Genomic DNA, 12,959 nt, shown 5'->3' with positions numbered 1-12,959 from the left:
CACTCGCCCGTGGTTTGACTCCGCCCCTTGCTGTGACTCAACCAATGAGCTTTTAGAGCTACTTCCGCGTTTGCCCCACTCGGCCAACGCGCGTGAAGCAAGCAAACATGGCAGCTGCTAGCAACCCAGACGACTTTTCAGCGTCTATCGCGCGTATTTTGAATGAAAAACACTGCCGCGAACACTTGGAGGCTCTCCAAACATTTACGGCCGCGTTGCGGGACCATACATACAGGTGGGAACGAAGTCGCGTGTTGTCTCGTATTTCGACAGCGGAGGTGTTCGCTTTCTTGCTAAGCTAACTGAACTGTCAGACATACAACTAAAGTAACTATTCGACGGTATTGCAGCTTGTTTATCACCCTTTGAGTATATTTCTAAGTTATCCTCACCTTACATGACGAGGTGGGAGCTGAGGCAGGATTGAAAATGTTTTAAAAAGTCAAATCAGTTTGACTAGTGACCCTTATTGGGCTATACGAGAAGGCCATATTAATACCAAAATGCATTATTTGAATACGGTCCAAACATATTTGGAAAATAATGCAGTACTCTTGACGACCTCAGAAAAAAACCCTGAAAAACTATTAAAAACAGTGCCGCATGTGTCTTCTTGATTAAAGTTTATGAGCTGTAACTGGACACCAATTTCCCCAAAAGCTCCAGAAACCATGAGAAAATGGCTTTCGTTGATCACGATTTCATCTACGCCAATGCACCTGCTCACCCCGTCCACATCCAACCAAAACCACTTGGCTCCTCACGTCCAAGATCCTCTTCCTCCCTCAAACCTCGACTAGGCCTTGGGTGACCTGGCTTTCTGTTTTTGCTGCATGTCAGACTTGGAAGTCTCTTCCACTTGACCACTCCACAATCAATCATTAAAAAAACAAAATGGGGGACTGGAACGGATTAGGAACATTAATTCCAATGGGGAATATTGATTTTTATATCGCAGCAAATGGAGTTGGCTGCTTGATCACAGGGTAAGTGAAATGTATTGTTATTATTAATAACTATGAGGTTTTATTTGCTCCACCGGCAGGGATGTTGTGGACAGAGAGTGTTTCTCCACTCTTCTGAAACTCTTATCCCAACTAAGCGACGAGCTCAAAACTGCCAGCGGCGCCCATCAGGACCTGAAATCCGCCGCTTTACACCTGCAGCTCACCACCGAGTGCTTCCGGGCTTTGAGGAACTCTTGCGTGCAAAGTGCTCGCAACCAGAGCCTCGTCAGGTACCAACAAGGATCATTCACGTGCTCGTGTGGCCAAATGCCAACATCTTTCCTCTTTTAGGGAACTTGGTTTTGTTGATGTTTCCATTCAACTCCTGAGATTCCTTCACGCAAATTCAAAGAGCGGGCTTGGCATTTTTGAGTGTAAGTTAAGAATTCCAAATGTAAGGTTTTAATAGTACAGTGATCCCATTTTACAGTGTGTTTTAAGAACTGGTTCCATCATTTTCATTATGGTGACAGTCAGTCATAAATCAGATTGCAACAGTAATTCAAGTTACTTCAACTTTTTATGGTTCACAAAATGGTGGCATGTTCATATGTTGACTGCACTGAACTAATAGAAACACTCAGTAAATAAGTAAATAAAATACACGTTAAAAAAAAAATAAAGTCTGCCAACCAACTAGCTGAAACGATATATTTTTGCTCCTGAAATTGAAGCCTTTGCAATTTAAAAATGTTCTTTCTACGACATTGAAATGTCAAATTAAATTAATTGTTCAGCCTCGGTTCAAATGAAAATTTTGGTCAATGTAACAATTTTTTTTTTCTTTCAATGATCTATTTTATAGCTTTGCGTTGTGCGATCCAGTTTCTTGGCAATCTATCCGTGGGGAACCAAAAGTGCAAAGATGACATTTGGCGGCTGAGTTTTCCAGGACTGCTCTTGTGAGTTGACACATTTGCAAGACGCTGTATATCAATGTAATCATGTCCAGGACACAGCCGTGGCAAAAGGACTTTTTTTTTGTCCCCCCCCCCCAAAAAAAGAATGGTAAAAGATGCTTAAACATCTCCTTACAGGTGGTACAGAATAATGTAAAACACATCATGCGCATGCATCACGAGCACCTTTCCCCAAATTGCGAGCAGGCAGCTGCTCAACATGGACGACGAGAAGACGGTGAGCTACACCTCCATGGTGCTCCACACGTGCCTGGATGGAAGCAAAGTGGAAGAAGTGGCCGAGCTGCGGAACATCCAGCTGGCGCTCAGGGTGATGGCACTCTGCCAAACCCAGCCCGAGCTGGACTGGACGTAAGAGACCGTTGGCCAATTTGTCACAAGAGATCCCCCCCCCCGGACCCCCCACTCACACACTTTTTTTTTTTAAATCACTATTTTTTTTTTTAACAGTGTCCTCATTGCAACTCAGCATTTTCTCAAGTCTTCAGCTCTGGTTGAAAACATGTACTTTGCAATGTCTCCCTGTGAAAGGTAATTTATGTCGATTCATACGTCGGTATTCTTCATATCAAGCCTATCGCTGTCCAGAAGTGCCACATGTGTGTCTTTTTTCAGGCTGACCCTCTTAGAGCTGATCTCTGCCCAGCTCAGTGGCGGCGAGTCGCAGGATAGCGGCATCCCGCCCGGCGTGGCCCGTTTCCTCGCCTCCTCCTTCCAGAAAGGTTGCGGAGCAGTGCTGAGCCTGGCCACCGGCTCTGCCTCCAGTGATGAGGTACGGTACGTCCGTTAATCCGTCCATCAACGCCACTCAAACCTTTTACGTTAAATACCATCGAAACCTGTGATGGTTGACCGGAGACGGTATTGCAATTCTCCGCAGGTTCTGCAGGAGGCGCTGACGGTGATCGGTCTGCTGGACGTGCTGTGTGAAATGACGTCACACCAAGGGCAGTTCATGTTCCTCCAGGACCATCCGGACCTCCTGGTGACCACCGTAGGTAAATCAAATCTCAAACCACAACCTCCCCTTAGTGACTTGACCCCGCCCCCTCCACCCAGCGCGCCAAACCCCATCGTAAAGGTGTCATGGCGGAAAGCAGATTCCCGTGCCAATTCCTGCACCGTGGTCGATAAAACTCACATTTTAAGTGTCTCTTTCTCCGCTGTTTCCCATCAGAGCTCCTGAAGGAGGTTCACACCATCGGAAAGAGCAGCGAGAACATCTTCAGCTCAGCTCAGAATTTTGACTCCCTCGTCGACGCAGAGACGGACCCGTCGGGCCAGTCGCCCGTCGTTAGCTTCAAGGCTCACCTCATCAGGCTTGTGGCGAACTTGTGCTATACGCACGCCAACAACCAGAATAAGGTAGATCGATGCATAGCATACAAAAAAAAAAACAAAAGAGAGAAAGAAAAGGAACATTTGTTGCGCTTGCCCTCATTACTACACTCAGGACCGTTGCAGCGCAAAGTGCAAATTTTGCTCCGGTGTGTGAAAATCGAATATCTCCGGTCAACCATGTGTTTTATTGGTGGTTGATTTTTGAAGCAAGATTGAAAAGCGAGATAGATGGACGTCATGCTTTTTTTTTTTTTTTCCTCTCCCCCACCCAACGTTTCTTCTTGAGTGCGTTATTATTTCACAGCGCGAGCAAGAAACGGACAGCCCGCCAACTCAGCTGGATGACGACGGAGAGGAAATGAGTTTATAGACTCTGCCTGTTCCTGTCCTTACAAAGCATGTTCTGGCGCTCTCCCCCCCCTCGGCGCCTCCCTCCCTCGCTCGCTCGCCCGCCCGCCGCCGCCGCGATTTTATCAGCTCGCCTCCGTGGCCTGCTGTCAACGTATCACTCGTCACATCAAGATAAATGTTAGGGTGATCCGGGGAGGAGCTGGCCTCCGTGCGTGCCACAATATAGGGCCTACCTCCCGTTTAATAGGAAGCGATTGATGGAATGCTTGCGGGATGGACACCCTCAGTTGGCCTCTCCGTAATATTTATGGATGCCGATCTGCGGGCTGTCAGTGGTCAGAAATCACTCCGTATCTGTTTTCACCACAAAGGTTCCAGTAAAGCCACATTTTACTCCGTTCCCCCCGTCTGGAGAGATCGGAGCAGAAGATGTCCTCGCCAAGTGCCGAACTGGATGCGCATAAAGCTGAAGTCCAGTCGCTGCAGTGGAAAAAGTGCAAAGCGCGGGCTGTTTGTTCTCATCTCTGACAACACCAACAGCTTTAAATATATATATATTTTTTAAACTCGGCGATTAGTTCTGGCGTTCTGTTTGGAGAGTAACCGCCGTGACAAGTGGAGGTCACCAGCAAGCAAATACAATAATTGAGCCTATGGACGGAAATAAATGATAAGAAGCAGATGAAGCCGTTGTGACAGGCCGAGGCTGAAGCCACAACTATGCCGCTGCTTTTCTTTCTCTTTTTTTTTTTTTTTTTTTCCAATTTTCCCCCTGTAGATATCATTTGCCTTCAAATAATCACTCGGAATTTTCAAACACGGGCCCCATTTTCTCACTTATTATAAGACACAACATTAGTTTTGTTGAGCGTGCGCTATTGCAATTGCAGTGCAGCTGGGAAAGGACTCGGCGGGACGGGCAGGGAATCGAATTGCCGCAAAGGGGGGGGCGATTATTTCGCATTTGTCGTGAAAAGAAAATGCCGTTGATTTGCAAGTCTGTTTCTTTGCTCAGGTGAGAGAACTGGAAGGCATCCCCCTCATTCTGGACAACTGCAGAATCGACAGCAACAACCCCTGTATCCTTGTGGCGCTGGCGTCGGGACAAAAAAAAAAATATTTGTTATTTTCAACACATATTTTGAATTCTTCACTTCTTTAAGATGTCGAATTCCATACACACTCTTGGGCCACCTAAAAGTGGAACAAAATTCCGTTGTCTCTCCTTATAGAACCCCTCCCCAGTCATCAGCCAATGGTCAATTTTGGCCATTCGGAACCTCTTCGATCGCAACCCGAAGAACCAGGAGCTGCTGGCCTCTCTGGAGCGGCGCGGCGACGCCGACTACTCTGCGCTCAGGGACTTGGGCTTTAGTGTGGAGGAGCGAGACGGCAGCTTGTTGCTCAGACCCACCAGGAAGGATGCGTGAGGTTCCCAAGGGTGGGGCACAGGTTTGAAAATTGTGGGAAAGCGAAGTTTAGGATCAAAGGACCTTTTTCATGATATTTTTGAAACCCACAAAAACGGCGGCTAAGCTAGGTTACGAGTTGATCTGGCTAATAGCCGGTCAAATGTGAATGGAGCATTAACTTGCTTCAGCAAATGCAAACGGTCGTTTACTTTTTGTGTCGGCCATCAGTGGTCACTCTGGATGAGATGACGGGGCCGGAGAAGCGTGAGTTTACAGAATCCCCACCCGATACGCTGAACAGTCCTGACACTTGAACAATGCGTTGCTTTACGGGCCCGCCCGTGCCCCCGCCTCGCCCTGTTTGCTCTGTCTCCCATTTCGTTTAATGACAAGATGCGCTGAAAACAATCGGCCTGACTCTCCCCTCAATCCGCCGCCATAGTGCGGGGAGCTTACGCGGTTCCGGTCCCCGACGGTTTCAGACAGCTAACAAAACAGCGCTTACTTGCGCTCCACCGGCTGGCCGCAATGCTTTTGAGCCCCACAGGAAAGAGGCCGTGCCGAGTCAGTCAGCGCCGCCGCGGCCCGTCTGCTCGCCTCCTAACATATTAGTCAGGGCCGCGACTTCTGCGCTTTCCCATATTAGCGTTTTGTGCTGCTTTGCGTGTGTGCCCGCTGCAAAAAATTTGGGATGAGGCTTAATAAAGACATTTGTACGCTACCCACAACGTTTTGTAATGACTTTATTGAAGCCAAGAGAGGCCAGATGCGACCCCCCACCCGACCCCCCCACCAAAAAAACTAAAAACAGGCATTAAGAGGAAGCTCAAAATGTATCGGGGAAGTCAAGGGTTGCTTTTAGAAAGCAAGAACTATAAAAAATGCTCAAATTCACTCTTGCAGTCAAACTGAATTTCTGCCCTACGTTGCATCGGAAAAGGTCATCGTGAGAATCGCGGCTACTTTGGCGACGCACGAATTGCTGTATTTACAATTTAGGAACAACAGAATCAAGCCCGAAATAATTTATAGCTGTCAAAAGTCAACGCCCCCTCCCTCCCCCACAAAGACAATACTAACACTTTTTTTTTTCTTCCCTCGTAAACACTTCTTGAACGGCGGCGTCCTTTCCTTTTGTAAATGACATAAAGTGCCATGTTCCTCATATAAAAATATACTCTTCAAATTGTTTTGTCAGTTACATCGAGCCTAAATAAACACGATTTAACACATGATGGGTGATGGACCCAAAATAGCTGCAAAGGCCCTTTTGGTCTGTGTGGTTAAGGCACATGCCATCCACCCAGGCGGCCTTAATTCCGGGTCTGAGCCATTCATGGGAAATGTCCGTTGCAGCCCGACCGGGGTCGCGGCACCGCGCGGGCCTTGCGCGCTTTTCTCACCCCTTCAAAAAAAAAAAAAAAAAAAAAAAGGGCCGTTCACCCCCACGAGGTTGTATGCTAAAAATAGAACAGACCCCGAGAAACACAAGCCCGTGCTTCATCAATACCGTAAAAGGTGACGGGTAACTAATCATGGTGACGAAAGACAAGATTTGTCTGAATATTTCGCCAACGCTCGAGTCCAGTTTGCAACAGTAGATCATCGAGAAGCCAAAAAAAAAAAAAATGGTGACTGGTTGTTTCCATCCTCTAGAATTATGCAATAAAGTCTAACATAAATTATTTTAATTTCAGTGTTCAAACAGGATACAGTGTGAGTTACAGTCGGTCGTATTCCGGCTTTTTCGCCTTTGGGTGTTCCCTCGCTTTGGACCGCGGCACTTCCAGTTTAAGCGGTGTGCCCCCTCGCGTTGCCGTCGTAGGAATTATTTTCCGTATGCGGCACGCAACGCCCTTTTTTCTATAGTGTCACTTTCAACCTTGTTTTGACCTAAAGCCCTTTCTCCCGCAGGATCTCTTGTTCCGCACCGGCTCGTGAGGGAACTTTACATCTCCCCCGTCCTAAAAGGAGGTCCAAAAAAAAATGTGCAAAATCTTTGAATAAATACTTTGAATGACCTCGCCCCCCCCCTACGTTCTACTTGCAGGTAAAAACTTCAGCGTTCTCGCTGCAGGTGTTGCAGCGGACCACGCAGCACCAGTGGAACTTGCAGTTGCACTGCCAGACCCGCGTGTAACGGTGCGTGTCGTGACCCCGGCCGCAGCACATCACGTTGCAGCCGTCCGTGTGCGCCGACGTTCCGTTGCAGAGTCGACCCCTGGTCCCCGTGCTGCCCGTGACCTTGTCCTCCTCGCAGTAGTTGGGCGAGTGCTCCAGGTACACCAGGTCGGTGTCGGTGGGCTTCTGGTAGGCCCGGCCTTCTTTGAGCCGCAGAAAGGAAGGCTGCCGGAGGCGGGAGGCCTGGACCGGCTCCACTTGAACCGCCGCGCCGTAGCGTTCCTTGAGCAGGTAACCGATCTCACGGAATTGGGGTAGCGTGATCCAGCAGGTCTTGGTGGTGCAGGAACCCGAAACGCCGTGACACTTGCACTCCAGCTTCATACGCTCTTCCAGGATCTGCGCACAAACACGCCCGCTTAGTGTCGGGGACCTTTGAAACGGAGCCTTGACTCCTCGGGACTTGGACTCGAGTTGCCTAGTGTGACTTGACCAAAACTCTAAACTTGATTTAAGTGTGCGCATACGTACGGGTGATAAATAGGACCCGCCCCTCTTGACGGAAAATAGTCATGTGACCGCGCAAATTGACGTGTGGAGAAAACATTCCCGAAAATGGAATCGGATGGACTCCGCCGCCGGTTACCTTCCGTCCCGCCTCGTTGTTGTGCAGGTTCATCAGGCGCCGGGCGTTTTTCTTGATCTCGCGGGCGTCCACGAAGCGGCGCGAGAACTCCACGCCGTACTTGACGTCGGCCGAGCAGCCGCCCCACTTCCAGCCCTCCTCGCGGTCGTGGTAGCCCTGCTTCTGGCGGTCGCAGCCGCACTGGCTGAGGTTGCCTCGGCTGCACGCCGCCGTCACCGCGTGTGCCACGCCGGCGGCCGTGATGGCATACGTGAAGGCCGCCTCGCGGCTACCTGAAGAGACGTACGAGAAAAATGTTATGACGTGAATTGACCACTGGGAATGAATTCATCGGTTTTGCGAGAAACAAATGTTAGAATCGAGCTTGTCGCTCATCGCTCAATGCCACCGAGTTTTTTTTTTTTTTTTTTTTTTACCCAAACAGGCCACCTCTGATGCTACGTTGTCGGTGTGAGCTAGCTGTGGACAGCGGTTGTCTCACGTCCCACATGGCTTCCATTAGAAGACGTCATCTGGTTTGCAGCAGCAGACTCCGCACGCGGCAATGAAGGTATTTAATTGCCCGCGATGCCGTAGGGCCACCGTAACGCCGTCATCATACCATCACGGAGGGCCGACTTTTTCTGCCTTTTTTTTTTTTTTTATATCAGGAAGCATCTGGATGGTCCTTTTGCCTCTTTAGCCAACGGGGACGATGAAAAGCCACGATTTCCAAAACCAATTTTTTGAAACACGGACTCGTATGACCACAACGGACTTTTCCACTTTGCGTCATCTCAGGCAGAGCCCGAGCCCAGAACTTGCTTCTGGATTTTTTTTTTGATATATGGTTTTCCCGTTGCAAGGCTTAGTCTTACTCTTATTTTTTTTTTTTTTTTGGTGAATGCGGTGACAAATCGCATTTCCTTGAAACGGTCCTTCCAAGCCCAAGTAGCAATATCCTTTATGGACTCGTGTCAGTTTTTAAATGCGTGGATGCAAGGTCGTTCGAGATCTCGCTTTCTCCCTCGATTTCTACGCATTCTGCAGATATTTCATGGATATTATGGTTTGTCGAGGATGGAATCCCCTCATAATAAATTCCTGACAATTATTTCTGGAGAAATGTTGTTCTTAGACGCTCGGGCGGCCCCTTAGCCCCACACGCTGTAGCGCCGAGCCTTTCAAGGATTCCCCTCGGGATGCAATTATCAGCCCCCCCTATCGTCTATTAACAACTACTTGTCGAATCTCGCAATCATTCCTCGCGCGCTTTCTGATCCCGAGGCCGATGTCTTAGCCGCTAATTTATGTCAAGTTGTCCACGACTGCAGGCTGAAGTCATCAGCAGTTAGTTCGCTTGTTGTCCAAACTGCAGGAAAACACAAGTGACATCTACTGGCTGACCAGAAGAGGGGTTTTTTTTGGGGGGGGGGGGGTGTTTTACTGGATAAGCCTTCCTGTTATGTTTTATGTGTTTGATCAATGGAATTTCTCACACGGCTTAAATGTCTTCCTGTGTCCGTCTTCGGCGTCCCACATTGTTTTTGCAAGCGATACGACGGCGTTGAAAAACTCCGTTGCCGAGCTTGATTGACACATGCCCATTTCCGAGCAGTATTTTTTTTTTTTCTTTTCCGCGTGTCGCCATTTGAACTGGAGAATAAACACCCTCGTATTTTATGGCATGCTGTGTAAGGGGGTCGCGGGGGGTGGGAATTAATTTACTGGCACCACGGTGGGTCGGTGTAATAGGATATCCGCCCCCGCCAATCAGCGTAATGCGTCCTCTCAACAGGCCGCGGTATTAACGCATCTCGAGTAGGAGCAATTCGAATGGCTCCCCTCCAACCTGACAAAGTGAAACCATCGGGCCTGCTGTGGGGGCCCCCCCCTCCCCCGTACTCACAATCCATAACTAATAACAAACTCTGAAGTCTTCTCTCATCAGGCTAAATCTGTAGAATCCGCATATATTGTACAGGGAGCATTTCTCAAAGGCATCAGGCGCATGCGACGGCCAAACAGCCATCTCCTCTCGCCGTGATTTGTTTGGATTGTACAGCGGCGCATTGTTGCCATCCAGCTTGCCGGGGCCTGACTTCAATTAGTGGTTAGCGTGATTCAACCCGGGCTCTTTCTCGACTCTTAATGAGTTCAAAGGACTGGCGGTCAAGCAGATGAAGTGGTGCAGATGGTACATGAGTGCCGTTTCAGTTGACGCTCTTGAGCAATTGCTGCTGAAACCAAACCCTCACTTATGCTAAATACGTTACGCAAAAAAAAATTTTTTTTTTAATGTGCAAAGGCTGTGAATTATGTTGTACTCGTTTATGGAGCCGTTGTCTTAACCTGTTTTTCAGCATTTTCAGCCCAGTGATGATCCCGCAATACCCCGATGGGATATATTGCGGCAATGGCTTCAGGTCGATATTTTTTCACGGCTCGGGCGTGTGATTGTGTGTCGACGTAAGAAAGATGCCAGACAAAGCTGCATGCATTTTTCCAGATCGTAGTCGAAGCTATTTGATTGACAGGTGAGCGGGGGTGTGGTTTCTGTACATTCAGTGGATGCGCCCGCAGCATTTGAGAGGGGTGGCAAGAGCTTGATTTGCCGTGATTTTTTGACGCGTCGTTTTAAATCCTTAAATCCTAAAGTAGACATTTTCAAAGCTTCGAAACGGTCACAAACGATTGATACTTTGTTCCATTTCACCATTCTATCGAAGCCCTATTGCGCTAGTTCTGGAGAAGGTTCTTAAAATGACGTCTCCATGGGGAGTCCAAGCTGGATCCCCGAGTGCACTCTTCTCCGCGTTTACACACCACAGAGTGAAAGGAGACATTTCCTCTTGACAAAAGAAGGAAAGGCATCCAGATGTCTGTCTCTGCGGAGCAAAGTGATTGCTCCCAGAGCTGCGAGATTAAACGCGGGCCCAAACCCGCAACTCGCAACACCGCCGCAACAAAACTTGGCGGCACAATTTATATATAAGGCTTTGGCAATGAGGGAAGCCAACAGGCTTTGTGTGGGAAGTGGAGTGGACTCAAACCGATCTGATGTCAAGATGTAGCATCTTCGCGCAAGGGTAACTTGCTTTGACAAGTTTTACAACTCTGCAGTTGCATTCTGAAGTAGAGGGGGGCTTGGGGGGGGGGGGCTCATTGGATGGCCTCTATTTTAGGATGAGCTCTTGGAAAACAGTGCACACAGTTCCCTTAAAATCCAGTAATTTACTCAAAAGGGGTGCTTTTGAAGGTTTAGTTTGCTATCGATTTTTGTCGATGCATGAATGGGCTGCTTGCTCCAAATCCCGGAAAAAAAATTAATCATAAAAAAAAATAACTTTATAACTTTTTTTTTTTTTTTTTTAGAAATAGCCCCCAATAGATGTCAGCCCACGGGGCATCTGCCAGGGTGTAGTCGCCGGCCAGTCCAGCCTTGGTTAAGGGTTAGGTTCAGCAACAGGTGGATTTTTTTCGGGGGGGGGGGGTAAACTTCTTGGTTAATTATTCTCACAGGCAGTATAATATATAGTATGGAAACAACTCCTCTCTGTAATTTCTGTACCGTCACAAAACCTTCATCAACGATCGCTACCGAGTCGCCAATGGACTGACCTACTCTCAGCTCTTGTCCGAAGACCGTCCTCTCGCCCAGGGCCGAGCAGTTCCAGCGCCCGTAGCGGAACTGGTACTGGCACTCGTTGATGCCCAGCTGGGCGCCCTCCCCGATGACGATGATGGCGTCCGGGCGACTCTGACACAGGGCCCGCTGACGCGGCGCCAGGCCCGGTATCTTGTTGCAGATGATGTTGGCGCCCAGAGCTACCACGGATGAGAGCGTCCTGTGTGCGGGCAAGAGTCACAGGTCAGAACTGTACGGGGTTTTCATTGAACACGATTGCAAGTTGTCGTTTGCGGTCATTGAAGAGCGGCAGTACGTGAGGCATCCAAAATATTAGGCGATAACGCGCGACTAAAACGCAATGACAGAAACTAGGGCAGAGCGGTTAATCATGGTCCACGTCAATGGAAATATCACACATGTGCTGCGATTCTTTTGTGGTCTAACATGAAATTGGACTGACTAAATATTCCAAGTCACCCCCCCCCCACCCCCTATTTCCAAAAGTATTCTGTCTCACCAAAGAGGAAGCCCAACAAGTCAGTGCGGAAAGAAACCAGGGCACGTTACTTCCTTGTGCTCAGCACCTGCGTCCTCGCGCGGATCGCCGCGCGTCAAAGTGATGTGATCCAAAGGCTATCGAGGTTTTTTTTCAAAATGCGGAAAAAGGAGCGGCGCGGAGGGTGAGGCGCACGTACAGGTAGCTACCGCTGCTGAGAATGAGGAAGATCTGCGGATAGTAGACGGACAGCAGCGCGCTGCGAGACGAGATGATGAGCATGGTTGCGCATTGAACGCAACTTGAGCTTCTCTCCTTAAAAAAAAAAAAAAAAATTAAAAAGGAAAGTCCTTTCCCAAGGCGTCCAAGGCAGGTAGTGGATTCAAGGCTTGCTCGTCGGTGCTCCAGCTCCGAGCTCCACTGGCGGTGCGACGAGGGTGAGCCGCTGCATCCCGAGGCCGAAGTGCGCGCTCCCACCTGGGCTGCGAGAGTGCGGGGGTGGGCGTGGTGCGGGTGTGGATCGGTGGGTGGGTTGCTTCGTGCGCATCTGAAAACTGGCGCTGCGGGTCTTTGCGAGAGAGGGGGGGGGGGGGGTGCAGCTGCACGTGGTGCTGCTACCGCGTCACCCACCTCCAATCCCGAGCCGGCCCACGCCTCCGTGGGATGGGGGGCCCTTCGCCCAAATTTCCACCAAAATGAATATTATTCATCAGTCATCGTTTTTTCGGCACGCAGCTCGCTCGACCTTGTAAATTAGTTCAGGTGTAGTTTATAAATATGACAATAAATTTAACGAATATCTCATTCGTAATGGTCCAGTGGTCTAAAACTTTGCTTTCGGTTCAGCCGATTCGGGTTCGATCCCCGCGCTCACCTACATGTGTGCATAAATGTCGGTGAGTAGAAAAAGGGACTGAACAGGAGACGACTGGACCTAAAGTGTAGTCTTAAACGACTCGATCAACTTGAATTTGAAAAATGATAGTTTGAAAGTTATACTTACCCTTTAACTGTCATGTTCATGTGTAGTTTATACATATGACAAAAACTTCGTC

General features: G+C 48.9%; 2 protein-coding genes across 2 annotated transcripts; one reads left to right on the top strand and one right to left on the bottom strand.

Annotated features, from left to right (window-relative positions):
* The first annotated feature begins 78 nt into the window (after positions 1 to 78).
* On the top strand, positions 79 to 9,460 carry atxn10 (ataxin 10). The gene is made up of 12 exons (XM_052055030.1): positions 79 to 235; positions 1,046 to 1,237; positions 1,299 to 1,381; positions 1,813 to 1,909; positions 2,114 to 2,278; positions 2,378 to 2,458; positions 2,543 to 2,699; positions 2,808 to 2,925; positions 3,105 to 3,292; positions 4,635 to 4,698; positions 4,865 to 5,071; positions 6,946 to 9,460. Exons 1-11 carry the CDS (start codon positions 108 to 110, stop codon positions 5,047 to 5,049), a joined length of 1,458 nt encoding a protein of 485 aa, XP_051910990.1. The 5' UTR covers positions 79 to 107; the 3' UTR covers positions 5,050 to 5,071; positions 6,946 to 9,460.
* wnt7ba (wingless-type MMTV integration site family, member 7Ba) lies at positions 6,703 to 12,571 on the bottom strand. Its single transcript, XM_052055031.1, has 4 exons — positions 12,104 to 12,571; positions 11,399 to 11,625; positions 7,799 to 8,070; positions 6,703 to 7,551 (listed from the first exon to the last, which is right to left on the bottom strand). Exons 1-4 carry the CDS (start codon positions 12,184 to 12,186, stop codon positions 7,072 to 7,074), a joined length of 1,062 nt encoding a protein of 353 aa, XP_051910991.1. The 5' UTR covers positions 12,187 to 12,571; the 3' UTR covers positions 6,703 to 7,071.
* Between the last annotated feature and the right edge of the window lie 388 nt (positions 12,572 to 12,959).

The sequence above is a fragment of the Hippocampus zosterae genome, chromosome 21 (genome assembly GCF_025434085.1).
Source record: "Hippocampus zosterae strain Florida chromosome 21, ASM2543408v3, whole genome shotgun sequence".
Lineage (NCBI taxonomy): Eukaryota > Metazoa > Chordata > Actinopteri > Syngnathiformes > Syngnathidae > Hippocampus > Hippocampus zosterae.
This window is presented reverse-complemented; position numbering and strand designations above follow the sequence as displayed.